Source organism: Lycorma delicatula, chromosome 10 (assembly GCF_047948215.1).
Source record: "Lycorma delicatula isolate Av1 chromosome 10, ASM4794821v1, whole genome shotgun sequence".
Classification (NCBI taxonomy): Eukaryota; Metazoa; Arthropoda; class Insecta; order Hemiptera; family Fulgoridae; genus Lycorma; species Lycorma delicatula.
Genome location: NC_134464.1, coordinates 87217461 through 87245325, shown reverse-complemented (window position 1 = coordinate 87245325; position 27865 = coordinate 87217461). Strand labels below are relative to the sequence as shown.

Genomic DNA, 27865 nt, shown 5'->3' with positions numbered 1-27865 from the left:
ATAGCACTATTGGAGGGAGTTTAATATTTTCCTTTTGTTTGATGTGCTTGCTGGCAGTGTCCTGCTGGAATTGACAATCACGTTCATCATTCTCAAGAAGCGCAATAAACTCTGTAATGATATCTTGATACACAACATTGTTCACTGTAGTTTCCAAGAAATTAGGGCCCACTGTTTGACGACATGTTACGGCGCACCACACACCCATTTTCTGACAGTGTAAGGGGTTTTCATGTAAATTGAATTGTGGGACAAAACTTGTCATTGCTATCAACACTTGTTTTGTTTGTATGAGGATAGTATTTTTGATGTTTAGGATCACATTTCTGCTAATCAGTTAATTTGATAGGTGAGGGTTGTAAGTTATGGTAAGTGATGGTGGTTGGAAGAGGCCATACAAAGGCGATAGTAAGTTGTGTAAATACACTGATGGAAATGTCTGCTGAGGCATTTGCACAGGTGGCATCCTGACAAAGGCCAAACTAATGTTATCAAGTTTAGAAGGGTCTAAAAGATGACCTCCGGTGAAGCCCATTGGGAGTAGGAATGGAGGGGGTGGTGTGACAACCAGGATCATCACAAGGTGGTGTCTTGCCCTTCGGGGGTCAGGATCATAAGCGTTAACACTCTGAAATCAGTTACTTTGGTTGTAATGTATTACATAATTACAAACTTGACAGTAAATATTATTCTTTTGATGTCTTTTAATTCTCTTCAGTAATTCTTAGGAGCTTAACATAATACGGCATAAATGAAATGATTTGTGAAAAAAATGTTAAGTAGGAATTGAACTTTGTACTTAATATAAAATACGAGGTGTTTCCAGAAAAGTAGTACTGCTTCCTACTAACACCATTGCAGCTCTGAGCATGCTTGCCACATTCTCTTATTTGTTGGCTTTTTAAAGATACCATTACAAGTACATCAAAGTTTGTTTACAGTTGATTAAACATCATTTAAAATTTCAAGCCTATCAATAATCCTGTTGATTATGAAATTAGGACAGCTACCCAATATTTGTATATGAGAAATATCACACCAGCCAATATTTTTTGAGAAATTAGTGAAGTTTGTGGTGAAAAAGCTATGAGTGATGGAATGTTAAAAAGTGAAAGGCAGTTTGATGAGGAACACAGTAATGTGCATGATGAGCAAAGGAGTGGGTGCCCTTCCGTTGTGAATAAAAATTTGGTTATGTGAGTGGATGAAAGAGAATAAGCAGTTTACAATTTATTTGTTATGTATTGAATTTCCTGAAATTTTACAAACAATTTTATTTGAAATTGTGACATAAAACCTTGGCCATTACAAACTTCTCTCATTAGATGCCAAAAATGTTAATGGAGGTTCACAAAACCAAGCGATTAGACCGCTCAGCCTTTCTTAACACAGTAACAAAAATGCTGATGATAACATTTTGAGCCAGATAGTGACTGTTGATGAGACTTGAGTCTCTGCATTGCTGCATGCTGCAGAATCCTAACTATAGTTTATGGAATGGTAACATGTAATATCTCTAAAAAAACAAAAGTTCAAAACTATTATTTCAGCTTCAAAAATGTACACTGTCTTCTAGGATAAGAAAGGGGCTTTGTTGGTCTACTTCTTGTCAGGAGATGAGACTAAATATTTTGCTTTAATTTAATGTACTCAAAAAACTGCACCATACAGTCCAAAACAAGAGGAGAGGAATGCTTAATCAAGGGATTTTTGTTGCTTCACGATAATGCTCATTCGCATGTTGCTGATGAAGCTCAAAGTTTGATTTAACAAACTGGTTGGGAGCAGTTGAAGTACCTACCCGTCTTGTACTCCTAACCTGACATCGCATAGCTCTGATCAGCGCTATGACAGTGTTGACGTGAAGAATGTGGGACAACAGTGGTTATATTAACTGGGGCTCCATTTGAGGAAGGAATGAAAAAACTGATTGTAAGGTATAAAATTGTTTTATTGAAAGTTATATGTATTTTTTAATAACAAAACTGTAATACTTACTTTTTGAATACACCTCATAGCTATTATTTATATTTTTGTTTTTATATCTTGAGTTAAATTGCAACTAAATTAATAAATAAACTATATATTCTTACAAAATTGACAAATTGTTTACTTAATCACAAACAATAACTTTGAGTCATTATTTAATTGTTATGATATTAAAATATTTTAAGTAAATTTGATAACGCTCTTAACAACAGGGTGAATGAAAATATGAAATCAGGCAGTTGATGGTTGTAAACCGGGTTGGTCTAGTGGTGAACTTGTCATCGCAAATCAGCTGATTTTATGTTCTAAATTCAAATCCTAATAAAGGCATTTACTTTTATACAGATTTGAATACTAGATTGTGAATACTGGTGTTCTTTGTTGGTTGGGTTTCAATTAACTACACATCTCAGGAATGGTCGATTTGAGACTATACAAGACTATACTTCATTTGCATTCATACCAATCTTCCTCATTCATCCCCTGAAGAACCTTACAGTGGTTCCAGAGGTTGAACAGAAAAGAAGTTGTGAAGGTTCAAGTTCTAGATTGAATAATGAAGTTCTTGTAAATGAAATGTAAAAGTGTGGAGAAAATGGATCAAGCCCCTAATCTGATGACAATAAACAGAAGAGTCAGCTAGTGATGAAGATAAACAAACATATTATATTTTGTATGCAATTAATGTATAAAAATATACAAAATGATTTAGAAATATCTACTAATTGCAATTAAAAATTATACAGTTAAACAAAATAAAATTTTATTTATTTATTTTAATTCATTTTATTTTTATAAATAACAATTGTCACCTGTAAATTTAAAATTGCATATCTTATATATACTTGCAATCAAGATATGTAATTTAATGTACAAGTGAAGTAGTTATTTTAAAAATGAATAAATAAAAAATATATATATTTATTATTTTACTGAAATTAATGTTTTTAAGATTCATATTGTTACTCTTGTATTATTCCTCTTTTACTGTTGAATTATGTTTTAAATTTTATTAAAATAAACCACCGATTACAGAATATTGAGTTAAGACATATCTTACCTTAATTTTATCACAAAAGTGCTTTTCCGGAATGACTAAGGATGCAGGATCCCGTGAAAATACTTTCATGGTAAAGTTAAATGTCTTACCTCTGTATTCTGTGCTAGGTGTTTTATATTATAGAATTTAATTTTTTTTAAATTTAACTTTAAATGTATTTTATATTTATTTTAAATGTGTAATTTTGATTTATAGGTGACAGTTATTTTAAAAATGAATGGGATGAAAGTGAATTATGTAACCAGCTAAAAGAAGTTGAAGTGGAATTAAAGAAACTAAATCATGGACAACATCTAGTATTTAAAAATATTAAAATTAATGGTAGTACTATTGAGGCGATACATTGGCTTACACAGATGAAGTGTAAAATTTTTTGTGGTAATGGACTGGTTGTTGAAAAAAGCAAACTAATAGGGTAATGTCTTTTAATCTTTTAAATTAGTTATTAGGATTGGTCAAAGTACAACCTAAAACATGTTTTATTTACAATACTCAAAAATACAGAAAGATCCAAAAGTTGTGCACATCATAGTAATAATAAAGATAAGACATTAAGTAATAATATTTAAAAATTTATTTATTTTCACAACATGCTCAAAATGGCTGCCCCGTTCAGTAATGCATGTATGAACTCTTTTTAGATTATTTGAGGCCACTTTGTGAAGCACATGTATACTGATGTTGATCTCGTTTTTGTGTTCATCTTTAGTTCCTGCAGTGTGTGAGGCCTGTTTTAATACACCTTTGCTTTAAGATAACTTCACAGTAAGAAATCTAGGGATGTCAAGTAGGTGTGAAAATGGGGTCCATAATCCTTTACGGATGATGATATGCTTGCAAAGATACCTGTTCAAGAAATGCATGATTTCATTACATGTGTGACTTGTGGCACTGTCCTGCTGGAACTCAAGAAGCACAATAAACTGTGTAATGCTATCTTGGTACATAACACTGTTCACTCTAGTTTCAAAGAAAATGGGGCCCACTATTTTACAACATGATATGGCACACTGCACTCCCATTTTCTGAGAGTGTAAGGGGTTTTCATGTAGCACTGTAGATTTTCAGTTAGCCAAATTCTGGTGTTTTGATTGTTCATGTAGCCACTAAGGTGAAACCACACCTCATCAGTGAAGAAAACACAGTCATGCTCTGCAATTCCATGATAGTCAACAAATGACCGAAACCGTGTACAGTACACTACACGCTTTTCTTTACCTGGTTCCTTCAATTCCTGAATACTGCGAACATGATTGCATAACAGTGTAACCGCCTCATCACTCTCTGAGCACTTCCATTATGAAATCTAAGAGTGTGCTGGTAGCCTCCTCAAGCCTTTTGAAGGCAAATGCTGCATCGCATTCTTAACCTCAGCTGGATTAGCATTAGTCAAAATGGCCAGTCTCCTGGATGTGTGTGTGCGCGCGCACGCGCAGGGACTGTTTATAAATTAATCTCTGATTGAATAATGAAAATCAAACTTGGAAAGAATTTCTATATATAAACATACATATTTATATTACTTCTCAACACAGTCCCTGTCCAAATTCAAGCACTTGTACTGTGAAAACAGCTTGTCTGGTACCTCTTCAAAGAACATGTCCACTGCACATACACTATTTTGCATTGGAAACCGGGTTTTTTTTTTTGTTGCCCGACTGCAGATTAATTTAAAAAAATAAAATAAAATATATATATATATATATATATATATATATTAATAATAAAAATAGTCAGTTTGTAAATTCAGTATATAGGAAACCCACATCTAACAAAACCACTATACACAAATCTTCAAATCACCCGTGGTCACACAAAATTAGCACAAACATGATAAATTGAGCAATTAATTATACAAAGTATAATGGAAATAAAAATAAACTAAACAAAGAAATGGGTATTAAAAAACAAATTGCCATATGTAATGGTTATGATAATTCTTTAATAGATAATATATATAATAAACAAATGTCAAAAATTAAAAATAATACACATTTAATAACATTAAACAGCACACAAAAAGTTGACATATATTTAAAATATGTATGTACTGATAAAATAGATGAACATATTACAAAGGTTTATGATAATACCGTACCGTACCATACCAGACAAATAACCACTTAATAAGTAATAAACAAAATTATTCATCTGATTTATATAATTTGAGTGGTATTTATAAAATTGTATGTAATGATTCTGACCATATTTATATAGGAAAGACCATTAGATCCTTAAAGGCTAGATTCTTGGAACATATTAGAAAATATAAAAAAGGTAAACTGGGTTTCTCTAATATATCTGATTAAGAATAAACATACAATATCTGATATTAGGACAAATTTAAAAATACTGGAAATTATAAAATATAATATGAATACAAATAGTAATGGATTAGACATTTCAGAAAGATTTATATGTATAGTATAATTATATGTATAATCATATAAGATGTATATATAAAAACATAAAAATAAATTTAATATGATCAACCTTCAGACAGAATATGAAGATGCCGGCCTCCATGGCGCAAGTGGTAGCGTCTCAGCCTTTCATCTGGAGGTCCCAGGTTTGAATTCCAGTCAGGCATGGCATTTTCACACATGCTACAAATCATTCATCTCATCCTCTGAAGCAATACCTAACAATGGACCCAGAGGTTAAACTGTAAAAACAAAAAAAATATGAGGATGACAAGTATTTTGAAAGCTGCAGTAGATGGGGCACCACCATCTATTTTGATAGTGATGTATAATGTAATATATTTCAATCAGTTCAGTAAAATAAGTTCAGTTAAATGGACAACATGCATAATTGCTTTACTTATTTTATTTTTATTTTTATTTTTATTTTTGAGTTTTGATTTTTAATTTTAATGTGATTTTATGCCTTGACGTCATATTTTACGTACATAAAAATTTTTACAATTTAATTTTTAATGTTAATTTTAATTAATTTTTCATATTTCATTTTTAATTTAATTGAATAAAAGTTTAGATTCTTAAAATAAAAAGATTAAAGGTTTTAAATTTTAAATAGAATAAATGATAAGTTATAATATTTTATGAAGTTTGTATTGTAATTTGTGATGAATGTATCAATATGTAATGTAGCTGATGATGCAAGTAAATCGCTGAAGCGCTCCTGCATATACAGTGGAATAAGATAAGTCATCCTACTTTATTTATTCTGTACTTCGGTTGTTCTAATAAAATAAATTATATTATATATATATATATATGTATATGTATAAAATATTCAAGAATAAGATAGTTCATGATATTGGATTAGATCACAGTGCTGTCTTGTACTGTGTGAACTTATGTTTTGAATTAAAAATGATTATATTAAAAGTGATTAATGTTGATTCACTTCAAATGATTCAAATAATATTGTTCTTCCAAAAGATCTTTTTAGAAATAATTATCCAGAACGTTTTGGTGTTACCAGTATAGACCTGTTATTAATTACATCTGTCTTAAAGTGGTCAGGAGACCTGTTTAGTATGTATTTCCATAATACGCTTTATTTATGTTGTGTTCTTCAACACGTTATTTCTCATGAATTTAACATGTCTGTAAATTTCATGTTGTTCACTTTTGATAAAATCTTAGTTTTAATGTATAAAATTTTCATGTTATACTTCATGTCTTATTTCTCTGATGTGATTTGCAAAAATTGATTCTGTGTAATGTGTCTTTATATTTATGTCATGCATTCTTTCTGTATGACATATTATTTAGTTGTATACAAGTAGGTTTTCTGAAAATCTGATTGTTAGTTTGTTATTTGATCTTGTGTATTTTGTTTGTAATTTTAAAAGCACACAATAATCTTCTTTCATTAAGATGTTGGGAATTTTACATGATTATTGATTGATGTATGTTCATGTTATGGATTTTCTGTCTGTGTGGTTTTTGTTTTGCTGTATATTCTATGTAGCAGGTTATTTTTAAGCATGAATGAGTAGACATTAACCTTGTCAGATGATTTATTGTATTAAGTTCATCAATGTTGTTGACTGACAAGGACAATGTAACGTGCATCAGGAAGCTGCATCTTTATTTTGTTTTGGTTATTAATTGTGTTGAGTATGTCTTTCAATTGTATAGAGTCTGTATATTAAGTGTGTTTGTTATCTGTTTCGGTTACAATAAAGAAAAGAAAGTTAAGAGATTTGATGTGTTCATATTATATAGTGAAATGTAACTTGGGATATAATTTTTTGGCAATTCTAAGGAATGTATAACTTTGTATAGGAGTACAAAATCAATATAGATTAGCCAGTACAATATTTCATCAATCTCTTTCTCATTGCATAATATGCGAGTGTTTTTAACCTTTAGCCCTCGCCCTCAAATTTTTTATACCTTCTACCTTTCTACTCATATATAATTTCTAACTCTCATCTACTAGATATCTCAATATTAATCTTTTTTTAATACTGATTTATGAACTATTTTTATATATAACTGGTATTTTTAAGTAATTCTTACTTTATTTATATTTTTTAGAGTATGATATTTTACAAAAAATTTCCTAAAATGAATGTCAGGCTTATGCTTCCTCATGTTACAGAATAAAATTGTTTCCTTTCTTCCTTGTTTAACTTTTCTGTTATTACAAACAGCACAGTCTTTAGAATTACTCTGGGGATTTGAATATATAAAATGAGGCTTCCATTTAGTTTTTCTTTTTTATCTGTAGATAATGGCCACCCACTTTTCTGACTTTGAGTATTCCGGACATCTTCCACTAGTTTCTTGACAATTGTTTGGCAAAATCATTTTTGTTTGACAGGCTGTTTCCAATCTCTCTTCGTTTATTGTTTTATAAAACATAACTATATACAACTGTAACATCCAATAACTAAAAGAACAGTTTTCTCCACCACTTTGCTAAACACCTAATAAAACAGCACCATTGTACTGATTGGCCAGATCAACTTCTCCCATAAATTCATTATACTTATTTATAACTACTGGTTTTATAATTTGTTTTGTCATACCACCTTTCATTTTCCTTTGAAAAGTCTAATTACTATTGTCATAATAAGTACTAATCTTGGCAACATTATTATTGTCTTTCTATACTAACATCGTAGTATATCTGTCTTTATTTACTTTTGATTCCCCTTTTTTCAGTTATTTTTTTTTAAGATCTTTTGGGAGTCCTTTTCTGTTTAATGTTATGGTTCCTGTTGCGTGGAAGTCTGAAATTTAATAATCTAAACTAAGGTTGTAACTTGAATAAAATTTGTCAGTTTAAATTGGAAACCTTGAGCATTTGTACTGTCTAGTAACTTACTACAAAGTGTAAAACAATTTGGGTTGTTCTAGTCTGATCAAAGAATCTGTGGTTTGAGAAGACACTTCAAACCGGTACTTCTGTGGTTCAAAGACACTTATATAACCGGTGGTTGATTAGCTAAAACATATACTTGTATGCCCCGTTTTGTGAGCTTTTTTGGATTATACATCTTAGAGATGAACTGACCTTTGAAGCAAACTATTGATTCATCAATATTGATTGCTTCACCAGGAACATAGTATTTTCTAAATTTTTCATTTAAATACTCAACAACATTTTTAATCTTTTGCCCTCTGGTTACAGCCTGAACTTGTAGAGGTTGAATAAGTTTCAGAAGATTTGGAAGAGCCTAGCTCTACTTAATACATCTTTGAAGAATAGCTGATAACCTAACCATTCTTCAGAAAAATAATCTTGCAAGTAAGACCTAGGATGCATACCCATGTTTAAAATTACTCCAAGAAAAGCTTAAATTCAAGTAGCGTACATCTTTCCAAGTTCTCTAGGTAGATCGTTCTAGAAGTGGTGTTATAATAGGAATTTTTATAACAGCATATCTTTACTGTCTGTGACCATTTCATGTAGTAAATTGTCAGAAAAAACAATTGAAAAAACCGAAATCAATCACTATAATTATTATTTCACGTTTCTTGAACCAGAGTAAACAAATATTTAGAGAAACAGGGAAAATCATCGGAGTACACATTCCTTTCATCTTAAACACTCAATCCATCACCATCACCTCCTTCCCCTACCTAACTCACAATTTTGTCTAATTCATTGTGAATATTTTCATTTTTCCATAAAGGTGAACTAAAACTGTCACTATCAAAAACCGCATTAAAAATAATATCATAATAATAATAATAATAATAGAACACGCAAACAACAAGCCATCATGAAAACGTAAATAAAAGCAGAACATATGTTTAGGTTTTGAAATGGACGCACATAGCCTAAGAAATAGCAATTTCATCACCATACTAACACGCAATGTGGTTTTTGAATTAGTTCAAAAGATATCCAAAAGAATGCAGCATAAATTGGTGTTTTAGTGAAAGCTTTGCAGTCGAGTTATATTTTAAATATGTACACAGGTGTCATCTGACATTCGAGTAAACTGCACTGTGGCAGTGCGGAGCTCACAGACAGTCGAGGACTAAAGGTTAAATTGTTGGAAATATATTTCATTCAGGAAGCTGAAATATATGGTCTATTAGTCTGCGAATAGGTTCAGACTTTGTTGAGTCTAGTATTTATTATTGTATGTGAAACAGTTTTATGTCTTTTGTTAAATTATGATTTTGGTTATGGGTTGTTGATTTATTAGTAATCTTTTTAGTTACATAATACTTTGTGAATACATACTACACAGTCAGGGTATAGTTAACAGTTCATATTTCTGCATTGTTATCTATAATTGTCCAAAGTGTATAGTATATAAGCAAAGAACTGTTATGGATTGGGACCTTATATGAAGCTATATGAAATAGACAAGTTATTAGAATATATATGATGGGCAATTGTACTGGGAAGCTAGGAGATTAATGACTATGTATCAAATGACTAAGTACAAGATAAATATTTCCAAATATTGGCTTCTAGGATTCTTTTAAAAAAACTTGGCATTAAATGTAAGTGACAAAACCCTTTTCCATTTAAAAGGCTATAGCAGTAAAAGTACAGACTTTGTAACCTGTAGTTTAATGCTTTTAGATTACAATTTTTTTTTTTTACTGATGAATAATTTATCACAGAAGCTTACAAAGAAGCTTTTACATTGGAATATGAAAATCGAAATTTGTATGATATGAAAAGTGCAATGCCTGACCGGAATTTAAACCCAGGACCCTTAATGAAAGATCAGGCAATGGTTTTACGTTAAAGTAATTTTAACTTTTTACAAGTTCAATTTAATATACTAGGAATTTTGCTATATGTTTGTTATATATAATATTTTGTTGTGTATGGTTTTGTGCTCCATATTATTACTAAATGATACATTAACTGTATGGTTAAAAAAGGTATAACTGAATTTTTTTTCAAGTGGAGAGTCATTTCAAACTCTAACATACATATTTCAGGTTTTTTATAATATAATTATAATTCTTGGTTTTATTGCATTTAAATTTATTTTTAATTAAAAATATTTTTTTTTAGGTTATATGTCAATTCTGATGATAGGGTTAAACGGCTGATATTAATTATAAAAGAATGGGCTAAATATACTCATCTTCCAGAAGATATATCAAATTATTCATTGACTTGGATTGTTCTATATTATTTAATTAAAGTCTCATTGCTTAAACCTGTTAGTGCTTTAAAAAATAATGTTGCAAAACAAAAAAAATCAGTTTCAGGTAAGGAAGTATGTTTTTGTTACATAATCTTAAAGATTACAGTTTTCCCCATTTATAGTTAAATCACTATATTGATTACCTAAACATTTCTTAGAATTATGGAAACATTTTTTTAATGTCAATGAATGTGTAATCATTCCTCTTCACAATAAAAAGATGTTATTGTGAAATAATTTATTTTAATTCATTCAGTGTAAAGGTGAATTTTATTATTTCTAATTTAAGATAATTAAAGGTTGCAGGAGATGCCGATCTGTAATAATATTGTTATTATTCTAGCCTTTGTAGCTTATAAAAAAAATCAGTTTCAGAATGCAATTTTCCAGTTGGTTAGTAAAATTTGCTCTATTAATTTTTTTTACAGTTTCATAATATGATCACACAGAAATATTGTATTTACTGGGAAAGCCCTACAAATGTTTAAGTTAACCAAGGTTAAAAATTTAGATGAATTTGTATGTTTGAGGGTACTTACACATAGAAAAACAATAATTAGAAATATAAAAATTAGCTGAAAAATTAGTAATTCAAAAGATTGTTTCTTGTAAAAGTGTAACATTGCTAATATTTAAAGAATATTATTTACTTCTTATATTTATGTTGATAATAATTTTTTATTAAACAACTTTAAAGAATTATCTGTCCTGTAAAGGTTCACAGCATTTTATAGGAGTTAGATTGAACTGAAAAAATAGAAAACTTATCTTGTTATATAATCACTTTTGACCAAGAAAGAAATTGAATCATAGTTTATGAAAGAAATTGAAATATGTAAAGTTTGTTCATTGTTTTCTTTTAACAGAAGTTCATTGGTAATCATCTGAGCAAACTCATAATTAGTCTAGATGCTTCTTTTTTCTTCATCTTCTAAAAAGGTGTACTCCAAAACATATTAGGCCTAGTATGTCAGCAATGATTGAAAATAAAATTCTGGAAGTGTATAGATTTATTATAATGGGATTTTATAAACTACACGAGAATTTTGTGTCATCAGTTTTGACATTAAACCATCTTCAATGTAACAAACTATCTTAAAAGCCAATAGAAGCAGGGTTAATTCTAACTCTATTGAAAGAGAACCAAATAGCATTATTGAGATCTTAAAAAAACATTACATGACACATTAGCAAGTACTTTGTCAATTTTTCTACTTTCTGTAAAAGCATTATTTATAGTTACTGATCTATTATTTCATTGTAGTTACTGTATAACAAATGCTACAAGGATTAACTGCATTCATTCCTTTCTGTATAGTGCAATTTTGCTAAAATTATAGATATTTATTTCTATTGGTTTTCTCATCGTTGTTGTTAATAGTTTAATCTTATTTTTCTTGTCCTTATTGCTATTATTACTAATTTATTCTGTTCATATTGTTGTGTGTTCTTCGTTTTTAATACCTACTGTTAAAGATATTACATTGAATTATTAATAACTTGTAATTAATATGTAATAACATTAAAACCATAGAGATAATTGTCTACAGTAGTAATTAATTTAATTGAAAATAGAAACAAAAATAAATTTCAATAAAAAATTCACTTCTCAAAAATATAATCATGAAAATGGAAAAAATACAGAGTAATTCAAAATGATATTCGATTTCATAACTCTTCATTCCAAATTAAGAATTGATGATAAATGTGAAGTAAGTTACATCTGAATAATACTCACAGTAAAGTTTACACACACAATTCGTAATGTTCAATAATGCCCCCCTCCAGCTGCACAGCACACATCTAAACAGTAGCTGAGTTTGTCCCACACGCAAGTAAGCACATCTTGTGTTACTGAGTTCACCGCAACTGTGATACAGTTTCACAGGTTGACCAGATTTATTGGTGTAGGTGATATGTAAACTGCATCTTTTACAAACTTCACAAGAAAAAGTCACATGGTGTGAGACCACATGAACCTGAAGGCCAGAACTGAAGAGTCAGGTCTTAATTCCCAATGCATCCTATTCATTGTTGACGTAGAGATTTATTCAGATTGCTTCGAATATCTAACCTGCTGGGTTAGTCAAGTGGTAAACGCCTCTTTGCAAATCAACTGATTTCGAAGTCGAGAGTTCTAAGGTTCAAATCCTAATAAAGGCAGTTACTTTTATACAGATTTGAATATTAGATCGTTGATACCAGTGTTCTTTGGTGGTTGGATTTCAATTAACCACACATCTCAGAAATAGTCGACCTGAGATTGTACAAGACTACACTTCATTTACACTCATACCATCCCCATTCATCCTTTGAAGTGATCCTGATGGTGGTTCTGGAGGCTAAGCAGAAAAGAAAAGAAAGCTTTGAACATCTAGATGCTAATGGGGTGAAGCTCCAACTTGTTGAAAAATGAAGTTTGTGAATTTTCATTTAATGAGGGAAAAACCAATTTTCCAGTATGTCCTGGTACATTATCCCGGTAATTGTATGTTCCAAAAAAAAAGAATGGTCCATAAACCTTTGCAATAAGGTACAAACAAAACACATTAACCTTGGGAAACTCTCTCTTGTTGCAGTGTGTCATGGAGATTTTGTAGACCTGATTTGTGAACATTGTTTCTATCTACTTTTCTACTGAGTTGAGACATGCTTCATCACTAAAAAAAATTAAATGTGGAAGAACATTATCATCTTCCATGTTTGCAAGCATTTGATCACAAAATTCAACATGTTTTGATTTGTTACCTCCGCAAAGAGCCTATAAAACTTGTAGGCAGTATGGCTTGAAAACAACGTCTCAAAACATGCCAGACAGTTGGTTGAGGTATTCCAAGTTCTCTGCTCTCTCACACAAGTGGTAGCATCTCGGCCATTCATCTGGAGGTCCCAGGTTTGAATTCCGGTCAGGCATGGCATTTTCACATGCTCCAAAAACTGTCATTCATCTCATCCTCTGGTCCTGAAGGAAAAAGTTCTCTGCTCTTACTCAATGGGTTAACATTTTTGGGCTTCATACAAAACTTTCTTTGATTTGTCTCACCTTCTCCTCTACCATACGTAGTTGGCCCATGCTCTTGCCTTTACAGAGACACCCTGTCTCTGTAAAGGCACTCTGTCTTAGGTGTGAAACCAACATGTGCTCTTCCTTATTGGAGGGTCAGTCCTCCTACCTGGGTGTTATCCTTGATGAGAATTTTCAGTTCAAAGAACATCTACAGTATGTAGCAAAAAGGCTGCTAATGCCTTTTCTGGAATCCGTAGTTATTCATCACGATTGGGGGTTAAATTACTGTACCATGCATATTCTTTACAAAGGTGTCAGCAAAGCTATTACGCTGTATGCTGCCCTTGTCTGGGCTCACCGCATGGCTTTTAGGTATTGCATGGACATTTTGCTGCGGGCCCAACGACCTCTTGCCGGTTGTTATAGGCGGTTACAGAACAGTCTCGCAGGAGTCAGTCTGTGTTATAGCCGAGTCAAACCAATAGATATCTTGGCTAATGAGGGTAAGGAACCCTACATTTCAAAGGTAAATAACCATCAGAATGAAAGCAGGAGATTGAAGACCAGGGCCTTGGTTGGTATATTTCCTATAGTGTCTAATTTAGGTGTGATTAAATGGATCTCTCCCAATCGGTATATCACGCAGTATCTCTCTGTTCATGGTGCCTTTCGAGCGAGTTTGACCAGGTTTCGTATATTAGATTCGAGTCAATGCCCGGATTGCGGGACTGATGATACAGTGGACCATATCCTCTACATCTGCCCCCGATATGAGGTCGAACGTTCACGAGCTTTTAGAGAACTTGAGAGAATACATTCCTTCCTGGATCTCCATACCAACTGAATGATTCGCGAGGAATGGTCTATAGTGGCTGGTTTTTTCTCACCCTTACATTGTAGTTTGATTGAGGTACTTGATTGTGGTAGGATCCTGGGTGGCTAGGTTTCCGACTTAGGCATTGAATTGGTTGGAGGTAGGCGCATTGGTATCTTGCCAATATATTGGTATTGTTTGTGATTCGATTTGGGGCTCCCATTGGTGGGGGAGGCTGTCCTAATTGTGACTTGATAATGCCATGCGAGACACCATTATGGGTCCAGGTGGGGGTTTGTCCCCGGCTCCTGCGTGGACTGGAATGAGGTTGCGTTCACCTTGTTAGGTGATCTAAACTGGCCGACTTAATGTGGGTGTAGGTCTGAATTTCTATAATGCATAAAAACAATTTTGATTGGTATGAGTGTAGCCCTGAAATTTTAAACTTGTTCATTTTCTAAGGCACTGATAGTCACGAATGGTGTTGTTAAATCTGTACTAGGCATGGGGTCTGCGGTTTCGGTTAGTTAGTTTGAGGAATTCATGTTAGGTTGGAAGTGAATATGTCTGTTTTAGGCCTATGTGAAGGCTAAATATGATATGTATTTACTGATGCAAATGTCTGCCAAGGCATTTACATCAGTAGCATCCCGACCAAGGTCTGGCTAATGACTGTGTGGTGTAATCAGTTAGAGTGTCTAAAGACAACCTCCAGTGAAGCCCCTTAGGGCTTGAAACGGAGGGAGTGGGGTGTCTTCTCCCTATGGGATTGGGATGGAGGGTCAATGTTGAATCGGAGATGAAACACATGCTGCACTGCAGTTGCCAACTGAGATTTGCTGTACTCAAGAACACAAAAAACCTTTTGTTGCACTGTAGCCATGTTTCTCACACCTGATACATATGTATCAGGTGTGCACCAGCACTCTAGCAGTTGTTTATGCAAGTACATGTGCTCTGGCGATGTTATTCAAAACTTTCGGACCTATCTGTCAGCTACTACGTATGTCAATCAGATACAATGTATAGTTCAAGAAATATAGAATTACTAAATTGAGTATCATTTAGAATCGCCCTGAATTGTACAAAATCGTAAATTCTTCTTTTAATGTGTTAGTTCTTCAGTATATTCATATTATGGTAAAGCTTGAGTTAGTTAACATGATTTATTTTTTTTTTTATGTTTATTTGTATAATAAATTATTTTACAGTTTATTTTTTATTTAAAAGGTGATAGTCCATGATTTTTTTTTGTATGACTGAAATTTACCGAAAGGCATTTTTTTTTTAATTATGCAGTTTTACCTATATGTGTGCCTATAGTACCTAGTTACTATAGGCAGTGTATGTACGTATATGTGTATATTTAGTTATTGTATAAATAAATCTTCAACTTTAATCAGTTTGTAAATCGTTATATAAATCATATCAGGAATGATTAGGTATCTTACTCCTAGATGAAAAAAGGAATTATACCAACATTTGAAGGATAGGATCAGAGGACCATAATAAAATTTTGATTAGAGCAGCCTCACAAATATACCTAATTAGAGAATAGAGTCCATAATAATTTAAAAGTGCAAAATAATTGTTAATTAAATATATTATAATGCCTAATAAATAAAATGACAACAAATAAGCAAAAGTTTGGAAGGCATATTGAAAATTATTTTAGCATATATTTATGTTTCACATTAAATTGTTTGCAGATAATTCAGGGGTTTTTTTAATCTTTTAAAAAAAAGTATCATTGAAAGTATACTGACGGTAATATTGTTTCTGTAAAAGAAAATCTTTTGATTTTTATTTTAAATATTGTGATTTTTATTTTAAATATTATTTTTATTTTTAACTATTGTGTAAGATAATTTAAATTGGTCACTAATTTATGAAAAATGGCAACAGAAATGTAAGGCCTTTCTCATCAGCCGAAGATTGTTTGGATTTGTAAAAAATAGTTTTGTGTTGGCTAACAGAGGTGGATAGTTTTTTGACTTGTTTTCAGCAAAGGTTGTGCATTCAGAAATATAAGCTAAGTTAAAATTTTTATTTTTGTATTTTAATTATCATTTCAAATTTTTATTTTTGTATTTTAATTATCATTTAAAATTTTTATTTTTGTATTTTAATTATCATTTACGTATAGATTTGGATTAAATGAATATTTATTTACACGTGTAGATTTTAATTAAAGATATGTCAATTGCAGCCTTTTTCACAAATTTTCACTAAAATTGAACAGTGTGTATGAAAATTAGAAACTCAACTTTAAAAAACTAATACTACATACTACATAACAATAAAAAATACTTTATAAATTTTGACTTAAATAAGCACCAGTAATTCAAAACTAAACCAGCTTTACATCCCTTAATTTGATATTGATCTTAAAAGTCAAAATTTATAAAAGAATTGAAAAATATTATTTTTTAGAGCTGTGTTTTTGTTTTAATTCATTTTATATTTTTAAATGTACATTGGTTAATTTTATTATTCTTCAGTTTTATTTAAAATATGGGTAGTTACAAAGTAATTTGCAAAAAAAAAACATGCAATTTGATAAGAGTAAATATTGAAACACAGTAAGCATAAAAACACTACCTGGCATGAGGTTAGGATCACTAAAATGTTGGAATGTACAATTTTTTTTATTGTAGTTTAGTAAATAATTTTCACAATATTTATGAAAAATAATGGGTGGTAACCATCCATTTCGGTTATTACTATAAGGGGTACTTAGTTCCAGAAGATTATATATATATATATATAATAAATGTTTACTTTCATTATTTTACGTCTATTTTATATTATTGTTGGTTATATGTCTGTTAAGCTTCTGTTTTAAGATTTTATAACTAAATAATTTTATTTTCACTTTTAATCTGTTTATATTTTATGGATTATATCAGAATAGCTTGATGCAACGTATCATAATGAGATAATAATGCATTATTATACAAGCATAACTACAAGAAAAATAGAAAATATTGTCAAATTTTCAGTGTAATAAAATGAGTAATTTTTAATTTAAAAAATCTATAATCTAAGTTATTGGGAAAAATATTAAAATGTGATCTCTAGAGGAACTTTCAGACAATAGAATCATCAAAATGAGCTTTGATTAAGAATAAGATGTAGATTTAAAAAAGAAAGTACAATTTTTCATTGGTTTGAAAACTTATTCTTTTTTAATGTTTAAAATAAATATACATTCACAGTACATTTTATGTAAATAATAATTTCACTGTTCTTATACAGGTTGGGAATGTGGATTTGACAGTGATGCAACTGTAAATTTGTTACAGCCAAATCCTAAGTTGAAGACAAACGATGAACTGATAAGAGGTTTTTTTGAATTTTATGGAAATGATGACAACATATTGTCAGTTCATTGTCCGTTGACTGGAGAATCTTTTACAAAATTGCAATTTAAAAAATTGAATTTACCATGTGCACAGTATGAAAATTACATACAGTTTTGTACATCCAGTTCATCTAATCATTGCTTTAAACTAACTAAAGGATTTTGTTTACAAGATCCTATTGAACTTAATAGTAATTTGACTGTATACTTAGCTGGAAAATCTTATTCAAAGTTTAAGTGGTTCTGTAAAAGAATGCAACAAATTTTATAAGAGAGTACTTAACATGTTGTCACTATGGTAAGCCAAACAAAAAAGTGTCAGATCCAGTTGAAATGGCAGTTACTAATATTACAGCCATAGTAGTAGCTGGTAATGTTAGGTGCTGTGCTATATTAGATATTCTTTCATCTATTTTTTTTTGTTTGTATCACTGGGTTTAAGTTAAAATTCTCAGAACTTCTGAGGGAACCTGCCCCATTTTAATAATTAACGACCATGTTAAATTATGAATCCTAGTAAAAACATAAGTTTCTTATTCTTCTTCTGCATCATTGCATTACATTGCAACTTATGAGAATATGTTGAAATACCAAATTTCAACACATGAATATATGAGGTTAAATAATTATATGACAAAATAAATTATTTATTATTCGAATTTGCGGTCCTGTAGAACAGAAATTTCATTTCTTATATATAGCATAATTTATTATGTATAAGATGTGACCAGAAAATAATGAGAATTTTAATTTTTATCAAAACCAAATTTACTTATTCTTTTATATTGATATTGTTCCGATTAAAGTAGTCCCCCAGAAATATAACACTTATGCAATGTTTCATCCAATCCTTGAAACATTTGTGGAAAACGCTTTTTAATATGCCCTAAGTTCATTTAGTGATTTTTCTCTTTATTTCATCTATTGTCTCAAACTGTCCTTTTTATGTTCTCTTAATCAATGGAAACAAGAAGCATGGTGCTATGTCTGGAGTATATGAATGTTGTGGCAACAGCACAGCATTATTTTTAGTTAATCACAAATTAATGTGATTACTTATCCTCACACTTCACTAAGTGAAATGTGGCAAACTGTCATAATTGTTTGTTAAAATTTGTGGTAGTTTTCCTTAGATAACTCCTTAAATAGTGTAAAACTGCCAAGTAATATTATTTGTTGTCCATACAATGTTGTGGTAAAAATTTCTAATGGATAACACCATTGTAATTGAAAAAAAAAAAAGAATCCTAACATCGATTGAATTCTGTATGCTTTTTCAATCTTGGTTTTCAGGAAGCTTCCATTGGGATAATTGGACCTTTGTTTCATTATCATAACCATGCGCCCACGTTTTGTCACCTTTTGTGACAAGTTTGGGTAATTCTGAGTCATCCATGATATCAGCTAACAATTGTTCTATGATGTTGCTTTCTTTGAAAATTCAACAATTTTGAAACAAGTTTTGTTGCTACTTGTTTCATGCCGAAAATGTCACTTAAAAGAGCAGTAAGAGATTCATACCTTTTCAGCAACTTTTCTAGTAGCAATTCAAATGTTATTGATCGCAGTGTCCTTTATTTTGTTAATACTGAAATCATTTATACCATTCATAAACCCTTGGTATTAACATAATATCGTTGCCAAAAGCCTTTTTTAACAGCTTCACTGCTCTTTATTCCTTAATTAATACATACCTTTTGTTCCATCATTTTCAAAGAAAATAAATTGCCATTTATAATAAAGTATGTCCTAATTACTCTGCTATTAAATTTGAACTACGCATCTGACATGCCTGAAAATACTGATGTACACACTAGTGACAGTATGCTGCCTTCATGTGGGAAAAAATCAATTTACTTAAACAACGCACAAGATTAAAGTATTCATTTTTTTTATTACACCTCATATACATAGACTTTCTTATAGTATTATGTGCATAATAATTATTTTAGTAATGCATGTAATTTCTTATACCGGATGATTCAAAAAGGACTTAACAACTTTAAAAGCTTATTGAAAGAACTTACAAATTCGGTTGAGGTTTTATTTCATAAAAAAAAAAAAACCATAAGTTTGTTTACCCAAACATTCACGTTGATTTTGATGTGATTTCCATTTATAATGCGGCATACATCCCACCTGAAGTCCATTTCATTTCAGACTGTAGCCAGCAAATCAAGCATTACCTCTGCAGATTCAGCGTTAATTCAAAGTCTTAGCTCAACAAGATCAGCAGACAAAGGTGCATAAACACAACAAGAAAAAATCTAGTGGGGTTAAATGTGGGGAGCAAAGTGGCTGTGCAATTAGACCTTCGTAACCTTCAACCTGGAGATCAAGTATCAAGAATATCTCTTGACTTATAGGTGGTAGTGAGGTGGTGTCCTCTCTTGATGATACTGATGGCGTCCATCTTGGTTATCATCCATTAACTGAGGAATTAGAAAATTTTGGAGCATGAAACAGTCATTTGTGGAATGCCAGACTCATGTGATTGTTGTAGAGTTGATTTCTTCAGACTACGTGTAAAGCTTTCTCTAAGTTGTTCCACAGTAAGGAACACATGCGCATCCTGGCGATTTTGTTTGTTTAACAGAACAACCTGTCAAAATGAAGGTTTGGTGTCAATTGTAAATTGTGTGCCTACTTATATTTTTTTTCCTGTTTAGCCTCCGGTAACTACCGTTTAGATAACACTTCAGAGGATGAATGAGGATGATATGTATGAGTGTAAATGAAGTGTAGTCTTGTACATTCTCAGTTCGACCATTCCTGAGATGTGTGGTTAATTGAAAACCCAACCACCATAGAACACCGGTATCCACGATCTAGCATTCAAATCCATGTAAAAATAACTGGCTTTACTAGGACTTGAATGCTGGAACTCTCGGCTTCCAAATCAGCTGATTTGGGAAGACGCGTTCACCACTAGACCAACCCGGTGGGTCTGTGTGCCTACTTAGACGCTCCCTATTGTACTGTCTCTAAAATTACATTGAACTTCAGTTGCTGACTGCAAATCGTGAAACCAAAACGCATAACAAGCATGTTATGCATCACAAAATGCATCCATTTTTAACAACATTGATGACAGAACTGTTGGCTGAATTCGGTACTAATGAATTATGAATCAAAATCTGATGTGTTTTACAATGAAATGAGACTCCAAACGAATTTGTAAGTTATCTAAATTAATTATTATATGCCTGTGAAGTCTTTATTATAGTATATACATTATAGTATTGTAGTTTTGAATTCTTTTTTGAATCACGTGGTACATTATATATGTCATTATCAATTATACTTTTATTTTTTATATTCAGTTGTATTTGCATTAAAATTTTATAAAAATGTAAAATATATTTTTCTCATAATTTTTTATAACAATAGAAAATATTATTTGTTCATGAAATAATTAGTGTTATGATAAGTTATAATACTGTAACTTTTACACTACTTAAAGTATTTTTGTTTTACTTTTACATTAATTAAAGTATTTTCCTCCAGCAAACTGTTTTTAATTATAATGCTATTTAACCCTTGTATTTTCTATTTTTTTTAGCATTTAAAAGCAAAGGATTTTTATAGTTTTGTAATTATCTTTAAATAACTGTATTTCTGTTATTCGATGTAAGTACATGATTTTTGTTCTGTTAGAAATGAATTAAGATTTATTGTTATGTGATTAAATACCAAAAATTTTTATAACCTATATTACTCATGAAAATAATGGGAAAGTACGTACATATAAACATATGTTCTAAAATGCTTCATTTCCAAGTTACAGCCAGTGAAAGATTTCACTTGGATTTCAGCTACCTTGGTGAAATGAGATCGTATTGACATTTTTAAGACGTTTATTAAGCAGCAGAATTACCGATTGCTTACGGTCTTTGACCTAAAAAATTGAATAAAATAGATCCCAGAACCGTATTTGGAATAGTTTTTGAGAAATTTGGGGTGAAAACCAATAAATTGGGATAAAAAAAACCTTGTTTTCTATTTTTAACATACAGTAACTTTGTTAAATGGATAATAAACAAAGCTTGGTAAAACAAAGCATGGTAAAACTTTTAAACAAAGCTTCTGAAGTATATAATTCTGAAATACTGCTGAAGTTAAATAAAACTAAGAAAAGTTAAAAAAATTGTAATTTTATTTAAAAACAGTACATTACTACTACTATATTTGTTAGAAAAGTATTAAATTTTATTTTGTTGATGTGGAAAATTAAAAAAAAAAATTACTGTTAACAAAAAACTGGAAATTACACAACAATTGTAAAATAAATAAAAATTACTTAGATAATATTTTTTTTATTAATAATAGAAATACAATAAATTATTTAAAAGTTAGCAGTAAAATAAAAACTGCTGTTGAACAATGCGCAATACTATATTAGCATTTAAATCAAATTGTAAGGTACATTAATTTTATCTGGTACTGTCATTAAAAAAAAATAATTTTTTTTGTCCGTAAAAAAAATTCTACTATCATTAGCGAAGGTTTTCTGTGAATTTTAGTTTGAATCTGATTGGTTTGCGATTGAAGTAATGCCATACTTATTTAAAACAGAGGAATACACTGACATGGTATTCATTTTGAATGTGTATAATGGTAATACTACAGCTGCTGCAGTAGATATGAAATAGATTTTCCTAATCGCAGGATTCCTTATCGCAAAACACTTAGCGCAACTTTTCGTAATCTTGTTGCATTCTTATTCTTATTCTCGCAATCTTGTTGAAATGCATCTTATTGACGCATTTCAGCGCCATCAGGCGTCAGTACACAATATCTTTCTATGTGAATTGAAATGTCAATTTGTTGATTTGGAAGACACTTAAACAAAGTAAGTTATATCCTTATCATTAACAGCCAATTCTACATCTACACCTAGGAGATGGTCCACTTTGCTTAGAGTTCTGCAACTGGTGGAATACAAATCGACTACTCATAAGAGCATCATCTACAAATCTACTCTAAGTACAAGGGTCATTCAGTAATTAAGTAGACAAACATTTTTAGTGAAGGAAGTGCTTAATGCAGGCAATTGAAACTTTTGTAAGTGTTAGTTGGCATCCTTGCGAAGAGTGTTAGTCAGTTATTTGATTAATATTTATGTAAACATAACCTCTAAAGTGTTAGTTACGATGGTGTGTCCACTCAAGAAAGTACTTTTGAAGAACAGTGTTCTGCGATTCAATTTTTACTTTTGGAAAGTGTACAACCATCAGGAATATTCTCTTGGATGAAGAAACAATATGGTAGTAGTTGCATGAACCATTCAACTTATTCCATCATTCAAAACAAACTAAACTACTGTAAGACTTGTGACAAAACCTTGGCCCTGACTGAAGAAGGCCTCCCTTCTTAGAAATATACCGCTGGCTACGTTCTGTAGCTGAAATGTCCAGGGGTTTTATGCCAGCGATCACAATTACTGCTTTTCGCGAGGCAGTCCTGTAGCCGCCGACAACAGCTAACAGTAGAAGATGCTGGGCTCGCAAAAAAAGTCCCTATAGCATTGGAATTGTAAACGATGAGCCCAGACGGGCACAGCGTAAAACATTATGGCCTCACAGGCACCTTTGTAAAGAATGCGCATGGTACGATAGTTCAACCTCCAATCGGGATGAATGACTCTACGGACACCGAAGAAAGCATCCATGGCCTTCGCTACAAACTGGGGGTGCTCCTTGTAGAGAAGTCTCTCATCAAGGATAACACCCAGATATTTCTGAACGGTGACATACCTAATTGGAAGGCTCGTACATCACAATCCGCGGATGATGGGTTGCAGCCAGACGACCTTTCAAGAACATCATAGTGGTTTTCTCCGCACTGAAAACCATCCTATGCTGAAGACTCTTATCACCTTACATGTGTGCATCGCTCTGAGCTCGATCTCGGCATGCAAATTGCCCTCAACCAGCAGCAGCCCATCATCAACAAGCAAGCTACTTCAGCATTCACTTGATGCACACTCAATAACACGCAATGAATTACTCGCTATCTCAAGTAATTATTATTTACCATATTACTGTATACACCTACTCTAAATACAGATAATATCCTAAAACCTAACCAATTCATTAATTAATTGAATTTATTTTTATAATCCTTTCTGTAATTTTCAAAAGAAAATTGATTCTTTACATATTATGAACCAAAGATCTTACAAACTATTACAATTAGTCTTCAAAATATAATTTTACACAGAGTGCCTATGCTACTCGCTAATCAATTTGTTTTTAAAATTGATAAATATCACTTTATCAGTTAATTATATCTTCATTTAACCAACCCTCAGAAACTTAATACTATACTATTCTAATTTCTAACAACATTTAAAAAAAAATATTTTAAGTAAAATGTTTTTGCTTCTCTTCAATCCAGATAATATTTTTTATTGTTGGAATCATAATATTGTCTCAAATATACTTCATTCAGTCTCTTTGGCAGACCAATTATCAGGTCTTTATATTTAATCCTAATGGTGTCTTATGTTACCCGCAGCCCAGTATGTGGATTAGGAATTGTCAGAATGGGTCTTTAGCATTATGAATTTTATATCTACCTAGTTTCTTTTGATATCATTTGTACATCTTATCTCTGAATAATTAAACAGCAACATTTTTTCTTGCAGTTTTTTTTATTTTCAGTTGCATTCTTTATGTAATTAACTTGTATGAATGGTTTAGTTTATTCATGAAATGAATAAAACAAGTCATTTATCCTATTATTGTCCTCCCTATGAATTAAATTAACAAATGTTTTACTGATAAGTATTTCCTACTTGCCCTAGGACTCCACTTGTTATTCTTTAGAAATTTTCTGTACTGATATACAGAATTGTAGACCAGTTTCTCTTTTCTAAGTTATTTGAAAAGATTGCATAAAGTAGATTTATAAATTTTTTTGATGTATGTATTGACTAATCTGCAGCATGACTCATATTTGATTGAAACAGCCATTCTAATAATTTTTGGGGTGTATTGTTATGCGATAAGTTTTTTTGGGATGACCAAATTGATACAAGATCAAACTATATTTTTTTGCACTTTCAAGCATCTTAATCAACAGTTGGAATTATTTCAAAACATAGTTTAAAAAATAAATGAGATTTTGAAGCCTGAGATTTAATAAAATTGATCACTTAAACAGCCTCCGGCAGAACATGTTTAATTGTTCAGGCAATTTTGTTTTATTGTTTTCCTATGGATGCTGCAGTGAATGAGGGTACAATTTTCTGTTAACAATTTTATTTTGGTGACAATACCTCGATATTTTCCCATCACAGCTCGAGCATCATCAAAACAGAAGCCAACACATAGCTTCCAGTCCAGTCCATTTTCTCCAAAGAAGTCATTCTTCAGTTTTTTGAATATTTCATCAGTGGTAGTTTGTGTTGATAGCTCATCACAAAATAAATAATTCTCTTTATTTGTATTTGGATATACATACTGCATGAAACCATAGGTTGGGCATAGTTTCTTACATTTGTGCTCTCACCAAGTTGTATTGCAAAAAAAATCACTATTTTCGACGAGCTATTAACTTCTCTTTCATGTTTAACGTCATGCTTTCAATAATGCCTGCTTATCATATGACAGTGATATCATATCTAGGTGTGTAGCTGACAATTCAACCAACATACAAGTTACCATATCTTTCACAGGAGGTAACAGCTCTTCATAAATTGTATGAGCTTTTCCACACTTTACTGTTCTTAAGTTCCCAAAGAAAGATGCCTTGACTGCATGTAAAAGATGCCATAATTGTGCATTTTGTCTTTATTTTCTAGACAAACTTAACCTTAGGTTTGTTTTCTAATTTGAATGTTTAGTACAATAACAATGCCGTTTCAATAACAAGGGTGTTTTGCTTGGTTTGAAAAAATTTCAAAGCAATTTACTCATTGAGGTTGTGGCTCATACATCTGTGTTACTAAATCCAATATTAATTTAGTCAAGATCATATTTTGTTACAACTTTTATTATTTCAATATAAAGAAATGTTGACTAGCTGCAAATTTTGCTTTTGAAGTAGAATTTGGTACAGGGATTATAACTATCAATGTGTTTTATCTGTCATTGCACTATTAAACCATTACGCTGTGTTTATTTACATTTTATGTCAACTAAACAAAGCCAATTAATTCACGCAACATAGGATAATGTATGCAAGACAAAAGGTTCTTTTGAGGTAAGTATACCAACACTCGCAGTTCAGTTTTATCAAATGAAAAAGTAACAATAATATTTTCAAATCAGATTAACAGAGAAACACTGAAAGCAACTGAGGATAATCCTTTTATAGATGCCATTAAGAAACTTGTACTTACATGTGGAGTGTGGCACATACATGGAGCAAACAAGTCGCTACACATGTGCCATGGTATGTAAGAACCCATGGATGTTATGTGTCATTCTTGCTAATTGATAGCGTTTGGCTAATAATTTATGTAACTGGTAGCGTATTGCTGTGCACATAGGTTGACAGCTGGTGGCTGTTTTACCACAGTTAACTATCCTGAAAATATCTTATACTAACTCAATTGCCGTTTTTTTTTTTAATTTAAACAATAACACAATTACTAGTCTAAACATTTCTGCACACGTCGAACATACATTATGGCTCACGCTCACATAATTGTAGCATACAATCACATCTGCGCAACTGGGTCCCTTACAGAATCTTGCCTTATTTCCTATGTTACAGCAGCCTCTTGCCGGTAATCGGCAAGTTGCTTGAAAGGCTGGTTGCGGAACGGCTCTGGGAAAGCATCGATATGAACTCATTTCTAATTCGAGGCCAGTATGGCTTCATGAAAGGGGTTGGCACCGACGATTGCATCTTAAATGCTCTTGCCGAAGTGGAAAGCGCCGACGAAATATGTTTTGGCAATTTTTATTGTCATAGAGACAGCATTTCCTTCCTTGAGTTGAAGTTCTTCCCTGTATGAGTTGGAACGCTGCAACGTTCCCGTAGTCCTGCAGGCCGTAGTACGTGACTACTTGTCGGATCGTACGGCTCTGTTTAAGGATGCGCACCTAGTTGTGGAAAAATTCATCAACAGGGGAAGCCCGCAGGTCTCCGTTCTCGGTACTTTGCTGTGGAAGCTGGTATTCGACGGACCGAGATTCTCGGAAGTGGTCACGGCCGAGACTTTCGCCGATGACTGTTTCCTGTTAGTTCGTGGTAATTAGAAGACCGAGCGCAGGCGGCTTTGTCAACCGCAAAGGGCTGGATGGACATTGAAAATTTAAAGATTTCTGTGCCCAAGACGAAGTTTATGCTTCTCAAGGGTGCAGACAAATTATCATGTAGTCGTAACCCTTGTATTAAGTATAAAAACTTTGTAATCAGTCGAGTTCTTAAGGTCCTAGGTGTTGTGATTGATGAGAAGTTGCTGTTTAGCAACCACATTAGGCAAGTAGCGGCGGACGCCGTCTCTGTGACGCACAAGCTTAGGAGAATTGCTCGAAAGTATTACGGATTGTAGGGCTTCATTTGTACATGGTGTCTTCGAAGGTATGACCTCTTACGCGGCGTCCGTTTGGGCGCATAGGTTGAAAAGAAATCAAGCACTTATTCAAAATTTAAGAAGTGCCCAGGGCAGAGCCTTAATTGTATGTTTCGTTGTCAGTCCTGTCAGTTTTTCATCCAATATATTCTTCATGCCAAACGTTTTTGGTTCTTCCGTTTGTGTTGCTTGAGTGATTTGTTTTAAAGGTGCAGAAAAATCTAGTAGTGCTTGTAAACCGCTACTAGATTGCCTGTAGCTCTCTCTCGTTCGTGTTGATTCAGTCCAGTACCATGATTTTGTTTTAATACATATAAAGCAAGTCCCAGTCTGTTGTTTGGATCTTTCAGATTTCCCGGAGATGGGTCTTCCTCTTCCGTAGATCACTGCTTTGCACTTTTTCTTCCTTTGTCTTTTTTACCAGATTTGTGTTCCGGCTCATCCAAAGTCGCTGGGGGTGATTCTTTCTCCTCCATCACATTTTTTGTTCCAGCAG

At 31.9% G+C, this 27865-nt stretch overlaps 1 protein-coding gene across 4 annotated transcripts in view; it reads left to right on the top strand.

Annotated features, from left to right (window-relative positions):
* The window catches only part of LOC142331778 (terminal uridylyltransferase Tailor-like), an 84373-nt gene extending 62997 nt beyond the window's left edge, over positions 1-21376 (top strand). For 3 of the 4 annotated variants that reach the window (XM_075377872.1, XM_075377874.1, XM_075377873.1), the window contains 3 exons: positions 3245-3464; positions 10520-10719; positions 17735-21376. In XM_075377872.1, coding sequence (XP_075233987.1) covers positions 3245-3464; positions 10520-10719; positions 17735-18111 — 797 coding nt within the window. In that variant the 3' untranslated portion in view covers positions 18112-21376. The remainder of the gene's footprint in view (positions 1-3244; positions 3465-10519; positions 10720-17734) is intronic. The other variant, XM_075377871.1, reaches the window with a different exon arrangement.
* The last annotated feature ends 6489 nt before the right edge of the window (positions 21377-27865 follow it).